The sequence below is a fragment of the Amblyraja radiata genome, chromosome 1 (genome assembly GCF_010909765.2).
Source record: "Amblyraja radiata isolate CabotCenter1 chromosome 1, sAmbRad1.1.pri, whole genome shotgun sequence".
Classification (NCBI taxonomy): domain Eukaryota; kingdom Metazoa; phylum Chordata; class Chondrichthyes; order Rajiformes; family Rajidae; genus Amblyraja; species Amblyraja radiata.
Window position 1 is genome coordinate 70,222,802 of NC_045956.1, and position 27,865 is coordinate 70,250,666.

The 27,865-nt window shown below is 39.5% G+C and overlaps 1 protein-coding gene across 2 annotated transcripts in view; it reads left to right on the forward strand.

Annotated features, from left to right (window-relative positions):
• Window positions 1-27,865, forward strand: part of bmp2k (BMP2 inducible kinase) — a 73,507-nt gene that overhangs the window by 31,130 nt on the left and 14,512 nt on the right. Inside the window, exons 5-13 of one of the 2 annotated variants that reach the window (XM_033023921.1) lie at window positions 1,111-1,232; window positions 2,100-2,181; window positions 4,633-4,765; window positions 6,042-6,145; window positions 9,643-9,722; window positions 12,891-13,051; window positions 16,237-16,397; window positions 20,620-20,721; window positions 27,429-27,673. In XM_033023921.1, the coding sequence (XP_032879812.1) occupies window positions 1,111-1,232; window positions 2,100-2,181; window positions 4,633-4,765; window positions 6,042-6,145; window positions 9,643-9,722; window positions 12,891-13,051; window positions 16,237-16,397; window positions 20,620-20,721; window positions 27,429-27,673 (1,190 nt within the window). The remainder of the gene's footprint in view (window positions 1-1,110; window positions 1,233-2,099; window positions 2,182-4,632; window positions 4,766-6,041; window positions 6,146-9,642; window positions 9,723-12,890; window positions 13,052-16,236; window positions 16,398-20,619; window positions 20,722-27,428; window positions 27,674-27,865) is intronic. The other variant, XM_033023930.1, reaches the window with a different exon arrangement.

Below are 27,865 nucleotides of genomic sequence, written 5' to 3' on the forward strand. Positions count from 1 at the left end.
AAGCAGCCGTTCAAACAGCAGTATACAAAGAGATGGCAATGAATGCACTGTCAAGTAAAGTGCGTAGAAGACATGTCAATTGGTAGCAAAGTTATGCATTCTTGTACTCTTACATGGGTATGACTGCACATTTAAAAAAAATAAAAATAAAATCCAACAAAATGGCACCGTGTAAAAATACTGATTTCCTCAGCAAAATACTGATTTTCAGGTACTAGAATACTGAAATGCTCTGACAAAACTTGGCAGCTCTGGATCAGTGATGTATGATACAGTTAATCATGCACCTATTCTCATTGTATAGCATGCTTGATAACCCAATTGCCTCCACAATTATCAAAGGTCAGTTTATTGTCACATGTACCAATTAAGGTGCAGTGAAACTCGAATCACCATACAGCCATACTAAAAAAAAAGCAACAACACCCAACTGCATAAAAGCTAACATAAACATTCACCACAGTGGATTCCCCGCATTCCTCGCTGTGATGGAAGGCAATAAAGTCCAAACTTCTTCCTCTTTATTCTCCCGCGGTCAGGGCAGTTGAACCATCCGCAATCGAGGCAGTCGAAGCCCCCCCCCCGCGTCGGGGCGATCGAAACTTCCATGTCAGGGTGGTTGAAGTTCCTGCGGCTTGGAACTCCCGAAGCCGGTCTCTAACCAGGGACTGCGAGCTCCACGATGTTAAAGTCCGCAGGCTCCCGTGGTTGGAGCACCCGAAGTCGATCTCCAGCAGACGTTGCCAACTCCTCCATGTTAGGCCACTGTTAGATTGGAGATACAATACGGAAAAAAATTGCATCTCCGTCGAGGTAAGAGATTTTTCAAAAATCCCAACCCCCCTCCCCCCACATGAAACAAGCTGAAGAACACTAAAACATACATTTAACATACTAAAAAACAACAGAGAAGGAAGGAACAGACAGACTGTTGATGAGGCAGCCATTGCTGGCAACCTCTCAGAATAAGATAATTTAAATTGGAAACAATTATATTGCAAGGACAATTTTTTAAGGAATAAGTTTACTTCTCTAATTTATTTTTGAATTGTGTTTACTTTTGGTGTTAGTTGTTTCATTACAGTAACTGTACTTGCATTTCCTTTGCAGGTTGAAAATATTTTGTTAAACAATGATGGAAACTTTGTTCTGTGTGACTTTGGAAGTGCAACTCATAAAATCCTCAATCCTCAAGTACATGGTGTGAATACCATAGAGGATGAAATAAAAAGGTAAGTTCTGTTTCATTGAATCCCTTCAAACTTTTGGATTTTACACCAATTTTGAAGGCTGCAATAAGCGAGTTCGGTATTCCGACTGCGCATGCCCAGGTCATAAGTCACTCGAGAAAATCATTCTCAGCAGCTGAGCTGCTGCCTGTATACAGACCTGCGTTTCGTCCGTAGTCAGGATCGAACCGGGTCTCCCCAGGGGGCAAATTTATGAGCGGAATCTCACTACCGTCCTCGTCCACTCCCGAATGTCCCATCCCTGTCCGGGGGCGACCGGAGATGTCCGGTTGACCCTGGACTGACGGGATACCGGCCCGGAGCAGTGTGGGCCCCAGGCTTACAGCCAGCGTGGAGAAGAAGCACTAACTCCAGCTCAACTCTGTTCCAACTCCCGAGGAACCCGTTCCCCGACGGGCCGGGGACCGTCAGCTGCACCTCTCGCCTTATCTAGTGGCTGTCGGTTAATCCCCTTGGTGCCGGCGAAAGCCGAGCACCAGTCATCAAAGGTGATATACACAAAATGCTGCAGTAATTCAGTGGGTCAGGCAACATCTCTGGAGAAGGGTCTCGACCCGAAACATCACCTATTCCTTTTTACCAAACTCAGCCTGTCCCGCTGAGTTTGTTCTTTAAATTCTGACGTTATATTAAAAAAAATCAAAAATGAAGGCACCAGAATTTAATATTGTTTTGAAATCAATAGTCCAGAATATGTAACACCTTTCAATTTATTGCTGCTATAATAGTTGGTTTCACCTGTGATAATTTATGCAAAACACCAATGAATGCAAATATAAACTGGTTGTATTAAAAAAAATGAAAGGCATACGATTGCACAAAAGTAAATGCTTGTAATTATCTTTTTAGATACACAACATTATCGTATAGAGCACCTGAAATGATTAATCTTTATGGTGGGAACTCGATCACAACAAAGGCTGATATATGGGTGAGCAAAACTTTCAAAATTTCACAGAAACTGGAAGCTATTTGAGCTTAAGCCAGTTATGTGGTGAGCAATGAGGCAACTTGGTTCACTTCACTCCCTACACCCTAGCGACTGCAAATGGGATAACATTCTATGTGAATTAACTAGGGCCAATGTTTAAGGAAAGGCAACATCTGCTTACATGGGTAGCGTCAAGGGATATTAGGGTCAGCTGTTTGTCGGAATTGAGTGCTGGAGTCCAGGAGTTGATTCTTGGGTTGCAATGTTCTTGGAAATCATGAAAGGAAATGGAAGATTAAAGGATAATTGGTGAAGGAGAGTCTGAAGAGAAGTTTAGTTTATTGTCACATGTACCAAAGTGCAGTGAAAAGCTTTTTGTTGAGTGCTATCCAGTCAATGGAAAGATTACATGATTACAATGGAGCCGTCAATGTACCACTTCTCTTTCTGAATTAAATCATTATCTCCTTTGTCTTGCTGACATTGAGAGAAAAGTTGTTGAAAAAGGGATGAGAAAAAAAGTGTAAGCTTGGAGTTCATTATGCATTGAGAATGAAAATGTGGGTTCTGCTCTCGGGCATTGGGGACTTCTGACCCTAAGTGAGCTTACATTACAATATTGTGTAAAATCACACTTTGTTTATAAAGATCACCATCGCCCCCCAGTGGCACTGAATGATACTTTATCACTGAATAGTTTGCTTCTTTGAACATCTTTTGGCTGGTATTCTGATAGTAAACGAGTGTCAAGTCAAAAATTATCTGCCATTAAACATTATTTTGTTGCAGAGAAAAATAAAAATTGCATCTTTTTTGACACTAACCTGATCTTTAAATTTCTTTCTCATTCTCTCATGCTCGAGCTTGCCTCATAGTCATAGAGCCATACAACACGGAAACAGGCTCTTCAGCCCAACTTGCCCACGCCGACCAAGATACCCCATCTACGCTAGTACAATCAGCCCACGTTTGGCCTATATCCCTCTAAACCTTTCCTATCCATGTACCAAATGCCTTTTAAATGTGGTTATACTATCTTCCTCAACTACCTCCTCTGACAGCTCGATCCATATACCCACCAACCTCTATGTGGAAAAATTTGTCCCTCGAGTTCTAAATAAATATGTTCTCTCTCACAAAGCTATGACCTCTGATTCATGATCTCAACTCTGGGTAAAAGTCTCTTTGCATTCACCCTATACATTCCCCTCGTGATCTTGTACACCTTTAAAATCACCTGGTAGCCTCCTGCACTCCAAAGAATAAAGTCCTAGCCTACTGAACTTCTCCCTATAGCTCATGCGTTCAGGTTCTTGCAACATCCTCTTAAATCCTCTCTGCACTCTTTCCATCTTAAAGACATTTTCCTATAGCAGCGTGACCATAAATGAACACATTACTCCAAAGTCTCAACAACGTCTTGCACAGCTGTAACATAAAATGCCAACTTCTATTCTCAATACCCTGACCGATGAAGGCCAATGTACCAAAAGCCATGACCACCCTATCTACCTGTGGCACAACTTTCAGGCAACTGTACCTGTACTTCTAGATCCCTCTGCTCTATAATACTCTCAGGGCCTTGCCATTTACTGTGAAGGTCCTGCCCTGGTTTGACTTTCCAATTGCAATACCTCACACTTCTGTGCATTAAACTCCATCAGTCATTCCTCAGCCCACCTGCCAAGCCGTTCAAGATCCTGCTGTAATTTTTGATAACCATCTTCACTATTTACAATATCATCCACTTCAGTGTCATCTGCAAATTTACTAATCATGCCTCGTACATTCTCATCCAAATCTTTGATATAAACCACAAACCGCAAAGGGCCTGGAACTGATTGCTGAGGCACCCCACTAGTCACATGCCTCCAGTCTAAGAAACAACCTTCCACTATCACCCTCTGCTTTGTTCCACTCTATCCAGTAAACTAGCTCTTCCTCGATCTCATGTGGTCTAATATTCCAGTACAGTCTACCACGCGGAGCCTTTGCAAATGTCTGCGTGCCTTGTAGGATGACACCAAGGGTAATTTCAATCGTTCTGCACGAGTGCACATCCTTTCTTCATTGCAAGCTTTCTTATTTCAAAATAGATCAATGTCTATTTAAAATTGTTACAGCATTAAGCTGTTCAGATGTACATCTTGATAGCAGTGTTGCTAATGAGCAGTGGCAAGTTTGATCTAATATGCAATCAGATTTACCAAAAGGAAGAATATTCAACCAAATTGTAATAATGAGCTGCAGCAATAAATATAAAATTGTTGTTTTTCCATTGACAAGCACTACCTAAAGTAAATGACAGTTTTAATAATTTTGAATATTGAATATTTTATTTAACTGACAAAAACATTTTAATGTAGAAGTTATTTTCTTCAAGTGTTGAATATGCTGGGTTTTAAAATTCATGATCAGATATTTTTGGAAAAATACTATGTTTCTTTTTAGGCTCTTGGGTGCTTGCTCTACAAACTTTGTTTCTTCACTCTGCCCTTTGGAGAGAGTCAAGTTGCAATCTGTGATGGGAATTTTACAGTGCCAGACACCTCTAAATATTCTCAGAAATTGCACGGTTTAATACGTATGTACAGAAATTTATCATTTCTTTTAACATCCTAATTTTTAAAGCAAATGTTGTAAATGATTTAATCCCAAAAAAATTTTAACATTTATTCACAATTTTTTAAGCTTTTGATATCATTTTAATATTCCCCATGTTCTTTTTGACTTTGGGGCAAATGGTTGGTCAGGTAACTTAAACTTAAGAGTGAGATCCATTCTTGAAGGGAAAATGTTTGTATTTTAAAATTAAAATGGTACTTGCACGCACTTGCTTTACCAAAAATGCCTATGGATATTCCAGATCAAATGTTGAGAAATATATAATGCACAGAAGATAAAGTTCCTTCATAGTTTTTGCTGTCCTTCACAATTGCTAAGTAAGTAAGTTTATTGGCCAAGTATTCACATACAAGGAATTTGCCTTGGTGCTCCGCCCACAAATAACAACATGACATACAGTGACAGTTACAAATCTCAGAAAACACTAAACATTAATAATAATAAAACATTAATGATAAAACACCATTGATCAAACGTGAACCAACAAAATACCAGATCAAAGGGAGGCTACAGGTTTTTGGCTGTTGAGTAGAGCAACTACTCGTGGATATAAACTGTTTTCTAAGGGTAAAGATAGAAAAAGGATGAAGTTAAATTATTGTTATGCAAGAGGAGACATAAATCAAGAAATGAAAATCCATGTCATCAGGTAATAGATTCCATTTTGGTATTGAGAGGTCAGGATACTATTCAAAATTCCATTTGATGGGAAATAATTTGTAGTCAATGTCTTGGGTAAAGTCAGAGAATCTACCTTTTATTCCAAGTGAATTCAATAGCATCTTAACTGCCTTAGCTACAGGAAACTAAAATAATTAGGTATAATGAGAACCAAAACCTCTGTTTTGCTTGAGTTGCTAATTAAAAGTTTGAAGAAGCATTGTAGAGTGTTATAAACTGGAGTGTGTGCAATCGTCATTGCATATGGTTTCAAATTTAAATTAAATGATATATTCGCATCAATCTATGACACTTTCAAAGTTCTCAGAATAGTTGCAAAAATCTGTTAGATTGATACCTTTTTCTATTAGTCTTTAAAAAAAATTAGTTTGCATTAATTTTGGAGTTGGGTTCATGAGCATTCAGTGTTATGTCTCAAGTCCACCGTTGCAGATTTGATAATTGTACTTTAGGTATTAAAGAAATCCGAGCAATCCATTTTATTTTACAAGACTGCTTCTGTTGTTTAATGTACAATGCATTTCATTTATACTTTTTCACTTTTTATTTAAAAGGCTATATGCTTGAACCATGCCCAGACAAGAGACCTGACATTTATCAAGTTTCAGATTTTGCTTTTAAATTGACTGGAAAAATATGTCCCCTGCCAAATATAAATGTGAGTGTACGTTCTCTGTTCGGTATATTTACTCTAAGATGATCCATTGTGAAGATTTGGTTATCCTTTTAAAATAAAATGGATAGAAGAAATGTTACTGGAAAGCACATTGTGCCAACATTCATTTGTTAGCTTGTAATATTTAAAATTTATATAAATTTAATCTGAAATTCTAACTTTACTAATGAAATTATAAACACGTTTGTTTCAATTATTTAAAGTAAAGTAAGTTTAAGATTATTTTGTATTTTTCATAATTTGGGATGCTGGAGTGTGATATGTAGAACTGAGTAAGATTCAGTTTTCTAGCGCACAAAGTTGTGAAACCAATCTATAAAATTAGCCTTCACCCAATGATTGTTATAAAAAATGAAGCGTATTTTAGGATAGCAACAATAAAATAATTTGGATATTCTGGAGGATTGAGCAGAAGTTGCAGCAGGCATTTTTTCAAGACCCACGAGTCCATATGCAATGTTTAAGAAAGAACTGCAGATGCTGGAAAAATCAAAGGTAGACAAAAATGCTGGAGAAACTCAGCGGGTGAGGCAGCATCTATGGAGCGAAGGAATAGGTGACGTTTCGGGCCGAGACCCTTCCGCAGACTGCGGAAGGGGAAGTGTCTCGACCGAAATGTCACCTATTCCTTTGCTCCATAGATGCTGCCTCACCCGCTGAGTTTCTCCAGCCCATATGCAATGATCAGCAAAAAGGGATGGAAATCACCTAACAATGTCTGTGAAATTCAGTGTTTGTTTTGTGGATTCTGAGGTTAGCCTGAAGGCAGGGAAAAATTTACAAGTTTGATTTCTTCACCTACCCCATGCTACAGTATTTGTGATCTTCACGCTTTTGATTTGTTAACACAAGGACAGTCCCAGTGTTAAAATTCTTGTTAAAAACTCTTAACTACCCTTCAACTGTAGTTTCACTCAAAATGCACCTTTCTGATCAAAGAGATCAAGGAAAATCTTCCTTTTACAGTGTTGTAAAGCAATTGACATTTAAGAATAAGGGAACAGGATACCCTCCTGAAGCCTATTCTCCACGGCTGACCCTTGATTCTTAATTACCCACGTTGAAATTATATCCCTTCACACTTTTTTAACAATCTACAATGCAATGCCATGTTTGTGCTTTTGTATTCTGGCTCTGGGAAAGAGGAAAGAGTTTTCCAAAATTCTACAACTTTTGGAAGTGATTCAGATCAATGATCTCTTCTGAATGAAATGGCACTGTAAAGTTATAACTGCCTGTTCCAGAATTCCCCACAAGATGATCTGTATATGCTCCATTATTCATAAATAGTCTTCATATAAATCATGTGCAGGACAGCAATCTTACTATATGACCTATGCTCTCTTTTTTGCCTTGGTCTAAAAAAAATGCTCAGTAGCTCAGATATCATATATGGAGAGACAAACAGTTAATGTTTCAAATTGATCGTTTTGATATCAGAACTGGAAAAAGGTGAATCAGTTTTCAAATACAGTGAAATTAGGGTGTGAGGACAAGGTTGAGGAGAAAAGAAAAAGAGTATGATATAGAATAAGTCAGGAATGGTTAAATTACAAAAGAGATGTGACGAGGAACAATGGATGGGTATAAAAACTAAATTGAATAATAGAACCACTTAAAATAATACCGAGTACAGGATGCTTATTGAAAGATGTAGAACTTGTCTTTGTGTTTACAATGAATTTTATTGGAGTAGGGTGGGTGTCCCAGCACCAATATCATTGTAGGAGAGGAACAGGGAATTATAATTGGTACATTTGTTTCCTGGTACTCTTTAGATAAAGGATAACTTTCTATATAGCCTTTCAAATTCTTTTTTGTACTTGCCCAGTAGTCCGTGTGATTCATTTATATGACTCCTCCATTTCTATCTTCTCTATTTCGAACATACTGAACTATATTTATGGAATCCAAAATAAATGTTCATATAGTTCCATTATACCAACTCCATTTACAACAGTTCTGCCCTTTAGTCTAACAATGACCCTTTGAAATGTTTCATTTCTATTCATTGATTCAATTAAATTAGTGTAATTAGCAAACTGTGAGATTTGGCTTGCTATATTTTCATAAAGTACAATTAAAATGTGTGTAGTCTTATGTGGTCCTAAATTAAACCAATTAATTAAATACTAAACATGAAATGTTATTAATGGCCTACTTTGTCTCCAATTTACTGTTCTGTTCCTTGCCCATGACAATTGCTTATTTCGTATGTATTCATATGCTACAAATTCCATATGTTTAGATAATTCAAGCACTAATTCCAAATGTATTCATTTAAAATTGACTACAGGTTCAACACTGATTTTCTGTTGGTCCCAGAGCCATTCTGGATTACCCGTTTTCCTGGACCAACAGAGATCACGTGATAATGAAACGACAGTACACCCCAAGCTTGATAATGACTCTCCTCCTGTGCCTCTAAACTACCATGGAGTGCGAGAAACCTAAATAAAACAAATATCAAATGTAAACTAAATGTGGATGGAATGACCTGCTGACCCATCCTCAGCTCCCACCGTCTTCCCGGCGATTTAGAACCCAGACTTCCGACCCCACTCCCGACTCGCAAAGTGCCCCATAGAGCCCTTCTGCACTCACCACATATTCCCGTGACTGCTGTTGTTGCAGTTTATGTTGTAGCCTCTGGGGACAGCTCTTCTGGTCGCTGCCCCCTCCCACCCCTCGCCTCCACCTCCTCCTTTTCCCCAGAGTCGCCTTGGAAGTGACAGCAGGTAAAAGGAGCGGGAGCTGCACGGTGACCGAGCGCGTTCTGACGGTGGTGAAACATTGAAGAAAGTGCTCTCCCCAGGGGCGACAGTGTGAGTTGCAAAAATAGCCATGTGAACTGGTGAAGAAGGACTCGCTGGTGCAGACCTGTGGCATCGGCGCCTAGTTTTGACGCAAAAGCGTTGAAGTAACTTAGCCAACTGAATCGGTCTGAGGAAGAGTCCCGATGTCACTTCTCCGTGTTCGCCAGAGATCCTGACCCGCAGAGTCACTCCAGCATTTGTGTCTTTTCGGTGGGTGAAGAAAGGCTTGCTGGTGCACTTTGCGAGTCTGGAGTGTGGTTGGAAGCTCTAAACGACCGGGGAGATGGTGCAAGCCGGGGATAGGTAGGCAGGTCAGTCTGCTATATCTGACAACTGTTGTAAGTGGGTCCTTAAAATGAGGGTTTACTGAATTTGTATTTACTAAATAGTTAGGAGAGAAGATTGAGAGCATAGTTGATTCTATCTTGACGGAGGAACGCGACTGGAAAGAGCACTTGTTTCATATCTGTGGCTGCTCAGGGAATTTCAACTGAGCTTTCGTAATTTTGTCCGGATTAGAGTGATGGACGGACCATCAATTGCTGGAAAATTGTTGTTCAACCTGTATTAGTGTCGGTGGAAAAAACACATTTATATTTGTTTAATGTTTATCTTTGAATTAAAAATTCTAGTTATTAACTTATTTGCCATTTTATTTTACAGAATGTTTCTATCCCTGCAGTACTTCCTGAACCTATGACTGCCAGTGAGGCAGCTGCCAAGAAGAGTCAAACAAAAGCTAGGTAACTATACCTAAATTTGATCTTCCAACAACAGATGTCATTTATAATTTGGATCTACAACTTGAAAAAGGAGAAATAAATGATTTGCGCGACATCAAGGTACAGTCTTAGGTGGAATAGAAGTTCAGGAAATGCTGTGCATGATCTCCTGACCCCTAAACTCTGTAATCTGGGGTCTTTATTTTACCAGAGATTTAAACTTTTTTACCATTCACTGGGTACCTCCTTTTCAAAACTTTTCGAATTTGCTCTGAGAGCCTCATTTACTTGTCCTCTTCATTTAATCCCACACTTGCATGGATTAAACTCTCTTTAATTTCTCCGCTAATTTCTGTAATTGATCTATATCCCGCTGCATACTTTGACGTCCTTCGCCACAATATGCGACTCCAGTAATCTTGGTATAATCTGCAAATTTACTAACTAACCCATCCGCATTTACGTCCAAGTAATTCATATCTATATCTATATATCCATATCTTAAACAGCAGAAGTCCCAATACAGATCTATGCAGAAGTCCATTGCTCAGAGACCTCCAGCTTGAATATTGTCCTTCCGTCACAACCTCTATCTTCTATCAGTAGGTCAACACCAATCTTCAGGATCATCCTACCATGGAGGATTTTAATAAATGCCTTATAAATAAAATCTGTAAAATCCGCCGCCTAACCTCATCGATTTCTTGCATTTGGGGAGATAGAAACATTTTCTTTAGTGCTGTCCAACCTGAGGACCATTGTCTGTTTTATTTCCGATTTCACGACTATTCAATATTTTCTTCTGCTTCTTGGAGCTCTTCTTATTTCAATGCCTCTTCTGATCCATAGTCTGTATGCTTGCCTTGCCTTCACATTTTACTCCTACAGTGATCGTTGGGGTAGGTCTGGTCACAGCATGATTGTCATATTTGGACACATGAGATCCATAAACACTTCTGAAGTGTTTTGTCTTTTGTCAGTATCTGTTCTCGTGGCTTGGTTCCAGACGTTGGTAAGAACCAAGAGCTAGAAATGAATGCACAAGGTAGAAAACCTAGAGATGGGGTGAACTTTTGATTCCACCACTAATTAATAACTGAATGAAATCTCATGCATCTCGTACTGATGCATTCCGTCATTATCGATGTAATGCAGTAATTCCTAGTTATATATAACATAGGAGTGATGAGTCAAAATTCTACCAATAACTTGTTCATTGATACTCATTTAGAAATAACGATTAGATACCTCTCTACACTGCACAGGGCATGATCAGTGTCCCTGTTTGATGCCAACTTTAATAAGTCCCAGGTTCACACAGGAGGGCTGGTCCCGCAACGCAATTTTCTACATCTCCACCAATTCCAATATTGGTGGCCGGTGGGGGGGGCTTTCTGGAGTGCTAGCATGGGTGTTGTCGGTCAAGTCAAGCACAGTGAGTGCAGGGCCAACAATCCATTTCAAGTCAAGTCAATCCATTTCAAGTCAAGTCAATCCATTTCAAGGGCCAGCCAAACAACTCACTGCATTTTCATTTCATTTCCAATTTTGCATTGCAATTTCAAGCACAGACAGGGCAGGCCAAGCAACTCATTGCATTGTCACTTCATTTCCAATTTTGCATTGCAGTTTCAAGCACAGGCAGGGCAGGCCAAACAACTCATTGCATTGTCATTAAGGGCTAACAAATCATTTATTGCAAGTACATTGCAGACTCACAGTTTAGTTGATTCACAGCTTAGAATCGCAGTTGTGGCCTCTCCCTTGCGATCTTCTAGAGTGACTGACTCACGTCCAGGCAATCGGGGTATTATAGTCCTGCCTCTCCCGGAAGGGGCGTTACCTTCACATGGAGATTGACAGGCGAGAGGAGCAACAGCTTATCTCAAGATTTTTTAAACATTCATAACTTTTTTATTTTTAATCGATCGGAAAAATCCTCGGGGTTGCCTCAGCGGAGGAGGACTGTGAGTAAGAAGGCCAGAAATCATAGCGATATATGGTAGTGCTTTTTCTAAAATCAATATACAGTGCAGACAGGATGAGACTTTTAGTTATATAGATGCTGTTCTCAAAAGGTTGGACTTGGGAGGTTTTGTATAGTAATAACATTGAATTGTCTCAGAGCTGTTATTAGAAATTGTGTAATACAACAAACCAACCTCATCTAAAGTGACAGTTTGAGCTGGCCACTTCACACACAACGTCCTAAATGGCCGCGGTAACTTTTTCAAAGCATGTCTTAGTGCAGATTTATAATGGTTATTTCATAGAATGGTAGAAATTATAGCAGCAGGTTTCCCCTTGCCTCCTGATTCTTATTAGTGAATCTTCAATCCATGGACCCTTGTTTTTCATTTATTGCATTTATTTTATTCCTTTTTATATTCCTATGATTGTGATCCTTTGGTCAAAGAACCTTTCCTCTCCCTTTCTCCTTGTGCTTCATTTAAGAACCCTTGGGTGTACACATCCTTGTTTCCTGATCACCATGTCCAGAGCTGAATGGATGAGGAATTAATTGATTAAGTTAAAATTGTGGCGAAGCTCCTTAGATAAAGTGTGGTGAAGCTCTAAATATATAAAGTAATACTAACATGTCAATATTGAACTTACAGTGTTCTGATTGAGATTAATCCCCAAATTGTAAGTCTTGCAAAAAATTGTTGCCAAATTGATCAAAACTGCAGCAGAATTCTGCAACTAAACATGTTTCTGTACATGGGCTATGAAAACCTTTTATGAACAGAAGGAACTTCAAAACTTGCTAAGTTATGGGTTGATCCAGTGTTAATTTTCAATCACAAACCATGCAGCATTTTCTGCCCCTACCCTCCAGCACCTCCTTCATTCTACTACCTGCTATGGTGTCTATCCTGCCTGAGAGGAATGTTGAACAGGGTGACTTCTAGTTAAAAAAACTTTAAAAAAGAAAACGTACACTCCCTTCCATGATAATAGACCCAATTAATATAGTGTCTTAGCATTTCAGTTTAATTCATAGTTAGCGATTACAATCTACTGGGCAATTTTTCCAGTATATTTGGCGAATGCAGAATGTGTTAGTTTCATATAAAGGCTAACAGTTGTTTTTGTTAGTCGAGTTTTGTGAAAATGTGAATTACTTCATTATTTATCAACTTTAATATTCATTACTATTAAATAATCTATTATGCATAATTTCCACAGATTAAGTGAGGCAGTAGGGCCAACGGAGACATCAATAGCACCAAGGCGAAGACCAAAAGCTAACACTAATGCTGTAAATGCAAGTGTTTTACCAATTCAGAGCTCAGTAACTCCATTGAAAAAATCAATTCCAAATGATGCTGGAAATCTTGGGCAAAAAGGTAATTCCTCAATAGGGAAAAAGTATTAAATATGTAAATTAATACTAACATGTCAATATTGTTTTTAAAACTGAGGCAGCATAACTTTGAGTATTTTAAATTATACTTCATTGCACAATTATTTTGGCATCTAGATAAGGGTTTATGATGTGTGGATTTAGTTACCTCCACTAGCAGTTTTATTTAGGAAAATGTACCTTTCAATTCAGAGATATTTGTGGAGACCTGTGCTTGGGATGGCATTATTTGTAAATTAGACTGTTAAAATGATGGCAAGCATTTTATTTTTTTTTTAATGGGGATTTGAATCTAAGTGTGAAAATCCTCACAGAAAAAAAGATCCCAGCACAAATATTGATATGGTCCTGTTGGGAATCATTGCTGTCCCTAGGATACTGGGAGAAAGGGATCCTGGATATTTTTTCTTGCAGGGGCAAGGGTCATTATTATTGCAGATCAACCTAGAATCCTTGGCCACTGAAGATACTGGAAAGTATATCTGCAGCGAGGTGAAAAATATAACTCTAGCCATTGTAGGAGGACTACCTAAAGAATACAAAATCTTCATGAAGGTGGTTGTGTTTGAGGTGGGTGAGCATTTGAGCCCAGTAGGTTACTATGAAATCCCTGAGTTAAGGTCAAAATCTGTCTTACTTGGAGACTGGCTTAACATCTAGTGCATCAGAGGACTTCTGTCAAAATTACTGAGAGTTTGCGAGATTGCATTTGGTCTTAGGCAAATCATTTTATGATACGTTAATATTCCCTGTTAAAGCATTTGATCCTGGAAATAGCAAGAAATGAAAGTGTAATGTTAAGAGGTGCAAATGAATCCGTGATCTTTGATGCCTTGTCAGCTCTTATTTGTCATAGTCTCTGAGTTTATATTAAAAACATAATTGACTATATCTCGAGCCAGAGTTTCTTCATCTTCCTTTCATCCTTTCCTATCAAGAAATACTTTCAAGTGATATTAACATGTCTATCACATCACCTCATAATCGTCTTTATTATTTCCTTCAGTCTTTGTTATGTTTTATGACTTTTCCCCCTTAGATGTTTTGAATTATTTATTCCCAGTAAGAATGCATGAGTACTAAATGTTGATTCAAAATGTTGTTGTCCTAACTGCTAATTTTCCCTATTAATTTATCATTTAATGAAAGCATAGCATCCTTCTCTGTATATTTGGTGCAGTAGCTAATTAATAATCAGATACTGGGATGCTCTCAAGTACTGAGATGGATAGTTTATTTTGTGAAGACCTATTTGGTGTTTTTATTATACTAAAATCCCTGTGGAGAAGCATTTTGTCCCATGCACAGTCCTATTTTAGTTTACCTGGTTAATTTATGAATTCACCTTGTTCATAGTTATATTACAAATTCATATACAAGCTGTTAGTGATCACCCAAGTTTTACACATTGTGTTATTTATCAGAAATAAAATTGAATATACGGAAAGGATTGGCTTTTCTGTCTTAAATGCTTAATGCTTAGTAAAGGTACACAACCTTTTATCCGAAAGCCTTGGGACCAGACACTTCTCGGATTTCGGAATTTTTCGGATTTCGGAATGGAAGATTTTTAGTGTAGATTAGGTAGGTATCGCGGGCGGCTTGAAAAGTCTGGAGCGGCTGCCTCTCCCCGGAGACCGGGAAATCATTGTAAATCATTGCTTAAATGTTAGTCAGTTAGTTTGGAGGGATTTTATGTGGTGGGGGGGTTGAAGGGGGAAACTTTAATTCTTAGTCCCCTACCTGGTCGAAGAGGCGGGGAGTGGGCAATGCCTTACCGGGTCGCCGTGCAGTAAGCTCCGGAGCGCTGTGGCCGCCGACTCCCAACATCGCGGAGCTGGGGCTGCGGGCGTTCGGCCGCGGGCGGCGCCGGTTGGAGCTCCGACCCCGGCGAACTCTACCCCTGGCTGCGCGGCGCTCCAAATCCAGCGCGGCCCGCGGCCGGACGCCCGCAGCCCCAGCTCCGCGATGTTGGGAGTCGGCGGCCACAGCGCTGGGATACCAGCGGGGAGCGGGCAATGCCTTACCAGGTCGCCGTGCGGTAAGCTCTGGAGCGCTGTGGCCGCCGACTCCCAACATCGTGGGGCTGCGGGCGTCCGGCCGCGGGACGCGCTGGATTTGGAGCGCCGCGCAGCCAGGGGTAGAGTTGCCGGGGTCGGAGCTACAACCGGCGCAGCCCGCGGCCGGACGCCCGCAGCCCCAGCTCCGCGATGTTGGTAATCGGCGGCCACAGCGCTCCGGAGCTTACTGCACGGCGACCCGGTAAGGCATTGCCCACTCCCCGCCTCTCCGACCAGGTAGGGGACTAAGAATTAAAGTTTCCCCCTTCACCCCCACCCCCCCCTCACATAAAAGCCCTCCAAACTAACTGACTAACATTTAAGCAATGATTTACAGATGTTTAAGTGTCTCCCCGGCCTCCGGGGAGGAGGCAGCCGCTACAGTAGTACAGACCTGGGTTGACCGTGGGTCGTTTCGGGTCAAGTTTGGCGCCAAACGCGAGCTTTGGTGTGCAGACGACATCCTGGGAAAAAATGTCCGGTTTTCGGAGTTTTTCGGTTTCCGGAACTCTGGATAAAAGGTTGTGCACCTGTATTGTTAGTCATGAAAGGGTGTGCCCTTCAATTTGAAACATATTGTGTGTTTCTGGAGATTAACATTATGTCTAGTCATGTTAGAGTAATGGGCCTGTCCCACTTACTCGACTATTTTGGTGACTTTCGGCACCCGTCATAGGTCGTTGCAGGTCGGCGAAAATTTTCAGCATGTTGAAAGTTCAGCGGCGACCAGAAAGATGCTACGACTCTTTGGTTGACTGAGGGGACTACTCACGACCATACAGGCGACACCCAGGCGACATGGGTGAAGCCAGTATGGTCGTGAGTAGTCGCCCAAAGAGTTGTACCTTGTTCTGGTCGCCGCTGGATTTTCAACATGTTGAACATTTTCGGTGATCTGTAACGACCTATGACGGGTGCCGCCAGTCGCCGAAAAAGTCACGTAAGTGGGACAGGCCCATAAAGGTCATACTTCAAATCTTGATTGTCTTTGAGCATCTGTTCAGTTACCATTTTAGAATTTTTATATTTTCTATTTTGGGTACAGTTTAAATTAAGTGTGCTGTGTTTTTTGGTAGCTTACTATTTATTTGTATAAATATCTTCACAGCTGTTTTGCAAGCTGGAAATGGACATTTAATTCATATGGCTCAGGGGACTAGTCAACAGCAGCATAGAGTTCTACAGCAGATACAAGAGGGAGACTTGAAGCATCATCATCAACAGTTGCAGCAACAACAACAGCAACAGATACCTAATGAGGCCCAAAAGGTAGCAGTCAAGAATTTAAAAGTATAATTTCCTATATCATATTTCAATATCATTTGGATTTCAGAGCACCAGATGTCAACAAATTATTTATCTTGAAGTGGCAATATATTCTGAGGATTCTAGCAGAGTACAGTAAAACTCTGATAATCTGGCATCTTTGGGACTTTGGTGCTGGAGTGGCAGATTTTCTGGATTTATTTCACATACTTAGTCATAGAGCTACCCAGCACAAAACATGCCCTTTGGCCCAACTTGTCCGCTGACCAAGTTGCCCCACTGAGCTAATGGCACATCTGACCATTGGTCATATCCCTCTAAACCTTTCCTATCCATTTACCTGTCTGTGCTTTAAATGTCGTAAATGCATGCAACTACTACTTTATGTGGCATGTACGCACCAACCTCAGTGTGGAAAAGGTTGCCCCTCGAATCACTTTTAAATCTATTGATTCTTACCCATGCCTTCTGGTGTAAGACTACCTTACCCTAGGGAAAATACTGTGGCTATTCACCTTATCAATATTCCTTGTGACTCTTGTGACTTTATATACCTCTAAGCTCCAGGGGAAAAACATAGTTTATCCAAACTTACCTTGTAATTCAAACCCTCCAGACCTGGAAATGTGCTCATAAATCCTTATTTTTCACCCTTTCCAGTTTAATTACATCTTTCCTATAGCAGTGTGACCAGAACTGTGCATGTACTCCAAGTGTGGTACAAGACATTTCCTTGCCAATATTCTGTACAACTGTAACATGATGTAACTGCTATACTCAATACCATGTTCATTTATGTCAGCACCTTCATGGAACTATATATCTGCATCCCTAGGTTTCTCTGCTCCACACCAATCTCCAGGGCGTTGCCATTTACTATGCCAATTTTGTATCCAGTTGGCTAGCTTGCCCCGGATCCGATACGATCTAACCTTCCAGACAAGCCTACTGGGAGGTGCCCTGTCAAGGGCCTTACTGGTGTCCATGTAGACAACATATACCCCATTGCCTTCATCAATCTTGGTTGCCTCTTCAATAAAACTCAACAAATTGGTCAGATGCGATTTCCCATGCTGATTACCCCTAATTAGTCCTTGCCTTTCCAAATGCAGATATAATCTCTCCCATAAATTTGCACCCACTGAAGTTAGGCTCGCTGGTCTCTAGTTCCCACTTTTTGATTCATCTTTAGTGGATGTTACTCAGTATTATAATTTTACAGTAATCCTTGCAAAGGGAGGATGTAAACTGCTGAGCCAAATGCCAAATCATTGGAATTTTCAAATATCGGATAGGAGAGTGTCATTTACCATGCATTGTAAGTTTTATGATTTAATGAGCTGTTTTTGGAGAATGAACAAATGATCAAAGTTTTTGTTTCTTACACATGACCACTTAAATTTGAACACCAGTAAAAAATGTATTCACAAGTTACTCAGGAAAGTAATTGAAACCTGTACCCTGCTGTTCCATGATGTCTCAAATTTATTCAGTTAAATTTTACATAAGTGTTACAACCTTAAATTATTTTGTGAATCTATGGTACTTATTTTTATTGATGTGTAACATGTTTTATAGTATGAGATGTATTGTGATTTCTGTAAACCATATTACTGTTAAACTATCTGAGGATAATTCAGATCACCCTGAGTGCTGTTAATATTTTTATTCTTATGTGTCCGAGCCACTAAATAGCATGTTTTATCAGTGTGCTATTTATGTAGATCCTACCCCAAGACAGAAAAATAAAAAAACTGCACATTCTGGAAATATAAAATAAAAACAGAAAAAGCTGAAAATATTGAGCTGGTCATGCCACATCTGCAAAGAGAAACCGGGAATATTTCAGGTCAAAGATCCTTTGTCACTACTGGAAGGAGAGAAAAGTTTAAGTTGCAAGGAAAATGGTGGGGATGGGGAGGAAGGGATGCTTCTGATAGGCTAAACCCCTATTTTATCCCAATCGGGGAGATAACTAGGGGATCATGTGGAGCATCTGCATTCAGCCCGCAAGGGTGACCTGTTGATGCCTACTACTTTAACTCACCTTCTCAATCCCACTCTGATCCATCTGTAGCCTCTTGCACTGTTTATAATGAGGCACAACAGAAGTTTGAGGAATAGCACCTCGTCTTTGCCTGGGCACATTGTAGCTTTCAGAACTTGATATCTACATGATATCATCTGAAGTCTACAGCTTTAGGTAAATTTATTTCTGTATTGGTTGTCCTGTGGAATTAGGTCAACTCATTTATTGTTTTTATCTCTTTTTATCCATTTTGTTCTGGAATTGGAGGACATGCCCCACCTGACCTGCTGGCCATGTGTGTATGTCATCCTGTTATGCATTTTCCAACTCTTACATTATTTTGTCTCGTGTTCTATGTTCTTACACTCTAACCACTTCCATTCTTTCATTGACCAGATAACCTTGTCTATAGATTATCTCTGAGGTCACCCTTGGTTTACCCCTTCAGAGACAATCCCCACTTCCTTCCTCCAACCCTCCTACAGTCAAAGGCTTTTTTTTATTTTCCAGTTCTGAAGGATTTTGGATCTGAAACATTAACTTGGTTTCTCTTCCAACAGATGTGCCCTGACCTGAACATTTCCGATAAAATAGGCCAAAGTCAGCATGACTTTGTGAAGGGGAGGTCTTGCTTGACAAATTTGCTGGAATTCTTTGAAGAAGTAAACAGTAGGACAGACAAAGGAGAGTCAGTAGATGTTGTTTACTTAGATTTGCATAAAGCCTTTGATAAGGTTCCACACGTGAGGCTGCTAAGGAAGACAAGAGCCCATTGTATAAAAGGGCAGATACTAGCATGGATAGCAAGTTGGCTGGATGGCAGAAGACAAAGTGGGACAATAAAGGGGGCTTTTTCTGGTTGCCTGCCAGTGACTAGCGGAGTTCCACAGGGGTCGGTGCTGAGGCCGGTACATTTGTATATTGTATATACATTGTATATTACATTGTATATACATTGTATAATGATTTGAATGAGGGGGATTGAAGGCTTTGTGGCCAAGTTTGCTAATGATATGAAAATAGGTGGAAGGGCAGGTAGTGTAGAGAAAGCAGGGACTCTGCACAAGGACTTGGACAGGTTGGGTGGGTGGGCAGTGAAGTGGCAGATGGAATATAGTGTGGCAAATTGTGGAGTCATGCATTTTAGTAGTAGGAATAAAGGCGTAGACTATTTTCTAAATGGGGAGAGAATCCAGAAATTGGAGGTGCAAAGGGACGGGAGTGCTGGTTTCCCAAAAAGTTAATCTGCAAGTCGAATTGGTAGTAAAGAAAGCAAACTCAATGCTAGCATTTATTTCAAGAGTATACAAAAACAGGAATGTAATGCTGAGGCTTTATAAGGCACTGTTATGGCTGCATTTTGAATATTGTAAGCAATCTTGGGCACTATATCTGGGGAAGGATGTGCTGGCTCTGGAGAGGGTCCAGAGAAGGTTTACAAGAATGATCCCAGGAATGAGTAGGTTCACCAATGATGAGCGTTTGTTGGCACTGGTCCTGTACGCGCTGGAGTTTAGAAGAATGAGGGAGGGACCTCATTGAAACATGCAGAATAGTGAAAGGCTTGGACAGAGTAGATGTGGAGATGATGTTTCTACTAGTGGGAGAGTCTAGGACTGAAGGTCATAACCTCAGAATTAAAGGACATTCTTTTAGGAAGGAGATTAGATATTTCTTTAGTCAGAGGGTGGCGAATCTGTGGAATTCTTTGCTACAGAAGGCTGTGGAGGCCAAGTCTGGATATTTTTTAAGGGAGAGATAGGTAGATTCTTGATTAGTACAGATGTCAGAGGTTATGGGGAGAAGGCTAGAGAATGGTGTTAGGAGGGAGTGATATATCAGACATGATTGAATGGCAGAGTAGATTTGATGGGCCGAATGGCCTAATTCCACTTCAATCTCTTATGACCTTATGATTTAAACCACAAGCTGGTATGTTTATTTTCATTGTTGGTGAGGAAAAATACTTTTTGTAAAGTAACTCGACATTAAAATCAAAACTTTTTTTATCAGCTCTGAAATCTCAACATATTGAGATCACATTATTTGGTATTAGACCAAACATAAATATGATCTCCTTTTAGTTTCCAATCGGTGGCTACTTGTTGTGCCTGTGCAACACAGTATTTATGTGTTTGGTAACATATAGGTGTAGTGACTCCTGTTCTATGCATAAATAATTAAACATTTTCACAGTATCAACAGGCTTTGCAGTCGTCAATACATCAGCAGCAGTTACAACAGCAATTAATGATTCAGCCAATGTATTATCAACAACAATCGCCTCAACACTCTATGGTAAGTAAAGTACTCTAGGTGGAGAATGAACTATTAAGAGGATCAGTTAACTTGAGTCAATCTTGCATTCTGTAATAGAGAAGAATGGGCAGCAAAGCATGGTTTGAAAGTGTCACAGCTCCTCTGGGGATTTTGCCTTCTCTATCTTTGAATATCTATAATAATAATAAACTTTATTACGGACTCAAGGTCCAGACAAGGGGCAACATTACATAAAAAATGCATTGCATATTAAATATCATAAAATACATATAAAATCTTGGTATCACTTATAAAAACATCATAATTTATATATTTTAAAAACCACAATACATGTTAAAAATCCAGATTAAAAGAATGATCAATGTCTTACAACGAGACAACGATACCAGTGTCTCCACAGCTGGGATTCGTAGCGTGTAGTGCTAACCCTTATGTTTGACAAGGCCACAATAAGTACATTTTTAGAGTCATTTATTCTGCAAATGAATTTATACATGTGATGTCCTAGGATAGTTTCTAAAGTGCTGACTCCTGCAGCCACAAACATATTACTGGCACTACACCATCTAGGTTGCCTTAGCAGTGTTCTCATGGCATCGTTATATGCCACCTTTAGTCTCTGCATACTTGTCTTTCCATAGTTCGACCACAGGTGCGCAGTGTAGAGTGGTGTGCAGTATGCTCTAAATAGCGACATCTTCACCACATCTGCACACGCACCAAATTTACGCAAGAGAATATTTGCCTGTACATACAGCATGCGTCGTTGCCTGTAAATATCCTCATCATCTGTCATTTGTTTTGTAATAATATGTCCTAGATATTTTACCTTATTACAGACACTAAGATTATTGTCAGACAATTTAAAATCAGGAAATATTAGACATTTATCCTCTTTGGTTCTACAGATCATAACAGCACTCTTACTAGCATTATATTTAATGTCATGTACCACACCATACACAGAACATATAGTAAGGAGCTGCTGGAGACCAGCGCTAGATGGACTAAAGACCACAAGATCATCTGCATACATAATATGGTTCACTAAAATATTACCAATCACGCACCCAGTGTTACAGGCTTTCAATTGTTTAGACAGATCATCAATATATAGATTAAAAAGGACTGGGGACAAAATTCCCCCTTGTCTAACACCATTGCTAACCCCAAATGAGGCTGAGACCCTATTGCCCCATTTTATTTGCATAGTCTGGTGGGCATACCAGTAGGCCAGAATTCTAACAATGTATTTAGGCACCCCTCTTTGACTCATTTTACCAAACAGCTTTCTGTGATTAACACGGTCAAAGGCTTTCTGTGGTAATCACCTCTGCGGTGTCTACTTCTGTGGTAATCACTTTTCAGGATGCATTTTGATTCCTGTCCTAGACTTGGCTGTTTCTAGTTTATTTCTATTATCCATTTCCTTTTCTTGCAAATTAATTAAAAAAGATTCACAACTTGTTTCCTGCTCCAGTTACCTTTCAAGTCACCTTGTTTTACCTGTAGCATCCTGTTAGCTACGGTTGTTGCTCTTGATTCATTGAACATCCTCAGCATTTCCTGTTGGTAATTCTGCTTTTCTCATCAGGCAGTTCTTTGTTTCTCTATTACTGTTGCCATGCCATTTTGCCTTGCAACATCATCCCAATTGTTATTTAAATTCTTATATCATCCTGCTTATTACAGACCTTTGGTATTTTGCCTTGCCTTTTCTATTGGCTTGAAATATGCCTTTGGAACTGACCTTGCATGTTATTTTATTTCTCTCCATAAAGTATTTCCAGCATTTTCTACGTTTGTATTTGAAGGCTCACAAGCCTTTCTACTTTAACTATTTCAACAATAGTAATGGAGTATGCCTGTCTCCATTACATTTCATCTTGTGTTCTATCCATTTTTTTTGTATTTTCCCAATTTGTCAATTGCTCCACAACTAATTTTAGTTTGGCATGGACTGCATAAATGATCAATTGGAATGAGTTTCAGAATCTTGATTATTCAATGGTACCTATATATTCTAATCACATTTTCTTGCCCTTCATTTTCTTTAAGTACAGAATTTAAAAAATATATTATCTACCTCTGAAACCACTTTTCCCAAACATTGTTTCACAGACCATTTCATGGAAATTCTTTTTAGTTTCACCTTCACTCTTGATCATGTAGATGTTATGTTCCCTTCAGCATTTGTACAATAATGCTCAGGATTTCACAGAAACATTATCAAATTAGAGTGCGAATAGGTGAACAGCACTTGGTCGCAGATTGTTGGAATGTCTTTAAGTTGGCTGAAAGCTTCTTGACCATCAAGATGGAGTGTGACGCAATCTTGAATTTGCAAGTGGGTTGTATGGAACAAAGAAACGACAGAGGTTGAGATAGGGCAAAGCAATGCTATGGTGAGATTTCAAAGAGAATATTAAAATAGTATTTGCATAGATCAGGAGCCAGTACAAGCACAGAAGGTGAATGAAAAGGATGTGGAGGATTCAGATGAAGCGATGATTAACTAGACCTGGAATAGCATTGCAAATCCAGCAAAGCTATATTTATGATTGAGGTTTCCAAAACTTGGTGCCAGAATTTAGCGCTCTATCATGATGTAACTCAACCAAGCTAAAGATTTTTATAGATCTTTAACGTAACAATCCTCAAGTCAGGGAACATAGTGAAAATTACACTCAGATAATTGGTATAACCATATAACTATATAACAATTACAGCACGGAAACAGGCCATCTCGACCCTTCTAGTCCGTGCCGAACACGTATTCTCCCCTAGTCCCATATACCTGCGCTCAGACCATAACCCTCCATTCCTTTCCCGTCCATATAACTATCCAATTTATTTTTAAATGATAAAAACGAACCTGCCTCCACCACCTTCCCTGGAAGCTCATTCCACACAGCCACCACTCTCTGAGTAAAGAAGTTCCCCCTAATGTTACCCCTAAACTTCTGTCCCTTAATTCTCAAGTCATGTCCCCTTGTTTGAATCTTCCCTACTCTCAGTGGGAAAAGCTTATCCACGTCAACTCTGTCTATCCCTCTCATCATTTTAAAGACCTCTATCAAGTCCCCCCTTAACCTTCTGCGCTCCAAAGAATAAAGCCCTAACTTGTTCAACCTTTCTCTGTAACTTAGTTGCTGAAACCCAGGCAACATTCTAGTAAATCTCCTCTGTACTCTCTCTATTTTGTTGACATCCTTCCTATAATTAGGCGACCAAAATTGTACCCCATACTCCAGAATTGGCCTCACCAATGCCTTGTACAATTTTAACATTACATCCCAACTTCTATACTCAATGCTCTGATTTATAAAGGCCAGCACACCAAAAGCTTTCTTTACCACCCTATCTACATGAGATTCCACTTTCAGGTATGGAGGAGCTCTTCCTCTGGTTGGAGACAAATTTAGCACAAGAAAGATAATTGAGGTTGCTTGAGACCAGTCGTCTCTGTCTTGGGATATTCCTGCAAGAACTCCTCGAAATGGTGTTATTGGCTCAACCATTCTCCGCTTGGTCAATGTCCATCATATAATAAAAAGTATAGATCTTTAAGATTTGCAGTGTTTAATTCCCTTCCTCGGCTAGTGAAGCTATCTGAGTGAAGATTATCGTCACATAACGTTCATTCTCTTTGCTATTGGCACATCCTCCACTGTTAGCATCTGATGGGCTGGTGGTAGGGCAATAGGGGTAAGGAGGAGTATGTTTCAACATTACACCTTCAGCACTCAAATGTATTCACTCACTGACTAAATTAGTTTAGTTTAGAGATACAGCATGGAAACAGGCCCTTCAGCCCACTGAGTCCACACCGACCATGTTCCACGCACAATCACACTATCCTACACACACTGGGGACAATTTACATTTATACCAAACCAATTGGCCTACAAACCTGTACATGTTTGGAGTATGGGAGGAAACCAAAGATCTTGGAGAAAACCCATGCAGGTTACAGGTTAAATCGCCATACACCCATAGTTGGGATCGAAGCCGGGTCTCTGGCGCTGTAAGGCAGTAGCTCTACCACCATACCGCCCCAAAGTGCAAGACGAAAGGAGCAAGTTTGGATAGGAAGGGAATTCTGTAGCAAGTGATTCACCCTTTTACTTCACCAAGGAACCAATCAGGGATGTAATGGAATAATGTCTACAGTGCCCTCCATAATGTTTGGGACAAAGACCCATTTATTTATTTGCCTCTGTACTCCCCAATTTGAGATTTGTAATAGAAAAAAAAATCACATGTGGTTAAAGTGCCCTTTGTTAGATTTTAATAAAGGCCATTTTTATACATTTCGGCCATGAAATTTTGTTCAAACTTGTTTTTGACTGACAAAGAAATTCAATTCAATTCACCATGTGAGAAAGAAGGCAATTTTTATACATTTTGGTTTCACCATTTAGAAATTACAGCAGTGTTTATACATAATCTCCCCATCTCAGGGCACCATAATGTTTGGGACACAGCAATGTCATGTAAATGAAAGTAGCCATGTTTAGTATTTTGTTGCATATCCTTTGCATGCGATGACTGCTTGAAGTCTGTGATTCATGGACATCACCAGTTGCTGGGTGTCTTCTCTGGTGGTGCTCTGTCAGGCTTGTATTGCAGCAATCGTTAGCTTGTGCTTGTTTTTTTGTTTTGGGGGCTAGTCCCCTTCAGTTTTCTCTTCAGCATGTAAAAGGCATGCTCAATTGGGTTCAGATCGGGTGGATGGATAGAAAATTGGTTGGCAGACAGGAAACAATGAGTAGAGATTAACCTGATCCTTTCAGAATGGCAGGCAGTGACTAGTGGGTTGCCGCAAGGCTTGGTGCTGGGACCGCAGCTATTTACAATATACATTAATGATTTAGATGAAGGATTTAAAAGTAACATTAGCAAATTTGCAGATTACACAAAGCTGGGTGGCAGTGTGCAATAAAGCAACTCATGGAGGTACAGTTTATCTTTAATAGCATTTTTCATTCTTCTCTATTTACAAATGTGCGTGTTGCCTGAAGTTACTGCCTCCATTTTACCTAGTAATAACAGTGGCGTAACCTTGTTATGATACAAGAAATTCTGAACCTTTAGGACATGAACAGGTATTTTCCAAGAATAACGGGAAACAAGTGGGACAGACTTGAACAATTGGAATTAATCACTAGAATAAAGTTAATTCATTTGATGCAGAAATAATGGTTAAATATTGATACTCATCATTAATACTGGAAGCAGAATAAGGACCCCCATAGTAGGCAAATTAAAATTGGAGATCTGGTGAAATTGCTGTCAAAAATGCAGTTGCAATCTTTCTCACCTATGGGAGATGTTAAAATTAATGATTATTTATTACATTAAAGGCTGAAAAACCTTTGATCTTTTGTGGAAGCCACAGTGCACTAAAGTTGTTTAATTGCTTCTGAGAGTCACTGAACTGCAGTATAACAGATGATCTGTGGCATAGCAAGCAATTATTAAAACAATGTGTTTGGAGTAGGGTGTTCCCTTTGTTTATAGTCTGTTCAGTCTTGAATAACTTTTTAATCACTTAGTAAATCATAATATTTGGCAAACCCATTGCCTGTGTCACATTATCTGTAGACCTGCTGAGTCATCTTTTCAGGGAAAAGTAGCAGATCATTTTTAAGTTGCATTATAATGCTTTAAATTTATTTCTGTACTTGATTTCTCTCTTAATCACAAGTGTGTATCAATCTTTTTTTGTTTGTTCTATGAACCCAAGTGTATTTAAAATTTAATGTTTTTACTTCCTACATTGTTATCTGGCAGGATTATTCGATCTGATCTGCCAGTGACCAGCTTGCACTATAAATATCCCACGTGAGGTGCTGAATTCAGTGATAACCAAAAACATTAATTGTACTGCTGCGTTTGCTAGAACTTAGTGGGAACATATATATCAAGATGAGCAGTGTTCTTTTATCATTGATTACAAATTATGAATTGATATATTCCCATAATGGTGTACATTAGACTGCATCCAGTTCCATCTGAGACCAAATTAATAATAGAAATCAAAAATGCTGTCAATATGAGTAGATTAGGTGAATCTTTGGAGAGTGTTTCAGGTCGGTGAAGTTTAACTGAACCTTCCTGCAATGTGGGTTTTAGAGTCCAATTTACCAAGAATAGTTTCTTGCAAAGTATTGCGTCCTAAAACGCACTGCTTTGAGTCGTCTGCATCTTTCTTCACATCATAAACCTTTTATCAGCAGACTTGTAACTTGGTCATAGTTTGGAATGCAGTAAGGAAATAGGCTGATTTAATATTTTCAGGAGGTTTCATGAGCATGAGGAACGGCATTTCACTGCAGCACATGTCCCTTTTTTTCCTTCAGCCTTGCGTTCACTCAATGCACCTCCATGTTTGGCAGATCCATCTGTACTTGCATTCCTGGAGAATTTGTTTATTTATCTAAAGCCAAGTTTTGATTCTTCAAAATACTTCATTAAGTCTTCTGTCACCTTTTCAATTGTTCCAGTTTCTGAGCTGTGCCTATTCTACTTTTAGGAAACATCTTGTAATATTTGCTGTGTTAAAGATGTCATTGCTATTGAGTTCACTTTCTTTTAAAGAGTGGTTTTCAGTTCAGTTTAGTTTATTGTCACGTGTACTGAGTGAGGTACAGTGAAAAGATAAAACATTGCACAAATTTTAATCTAATTATGGATGCATTAAACATGTTTATTTCTAATAGGTACAGCAGTACCAACAGGCTTTTGTGCAATCTCAGGTTGCTGTGCATCAGAACCCAAATTTTCAGCCGTTAACACATGAATGTCAAGCCGCTTTAAGAGCTTTTGTTTCTCCAACCTCTCCAACCTCCCTTCAAACCATTGGCCATCATAGAATTCAGAATGATGTCTCATATGCTATGGTTACTGGAACAAACACAGTGCATCTTGCTGGAGTAATGATGGAAACTTCTAACAACTCAGTTAGGTCAGTACTGAGGGATGAGGAAAATGTTGATTAATAATATTAATTGATGATTTGGGAAAAATTGGTACCAATGATTGGAGCAGCTCAGTTCATTATATGTAAACTGTGACATGTTTTTAATGTTGCCAGTTGAATACACTTGCTTTTTCTACTTTGAAAGTGAAAATTTGAAACTTGTTATCAGGCACTATC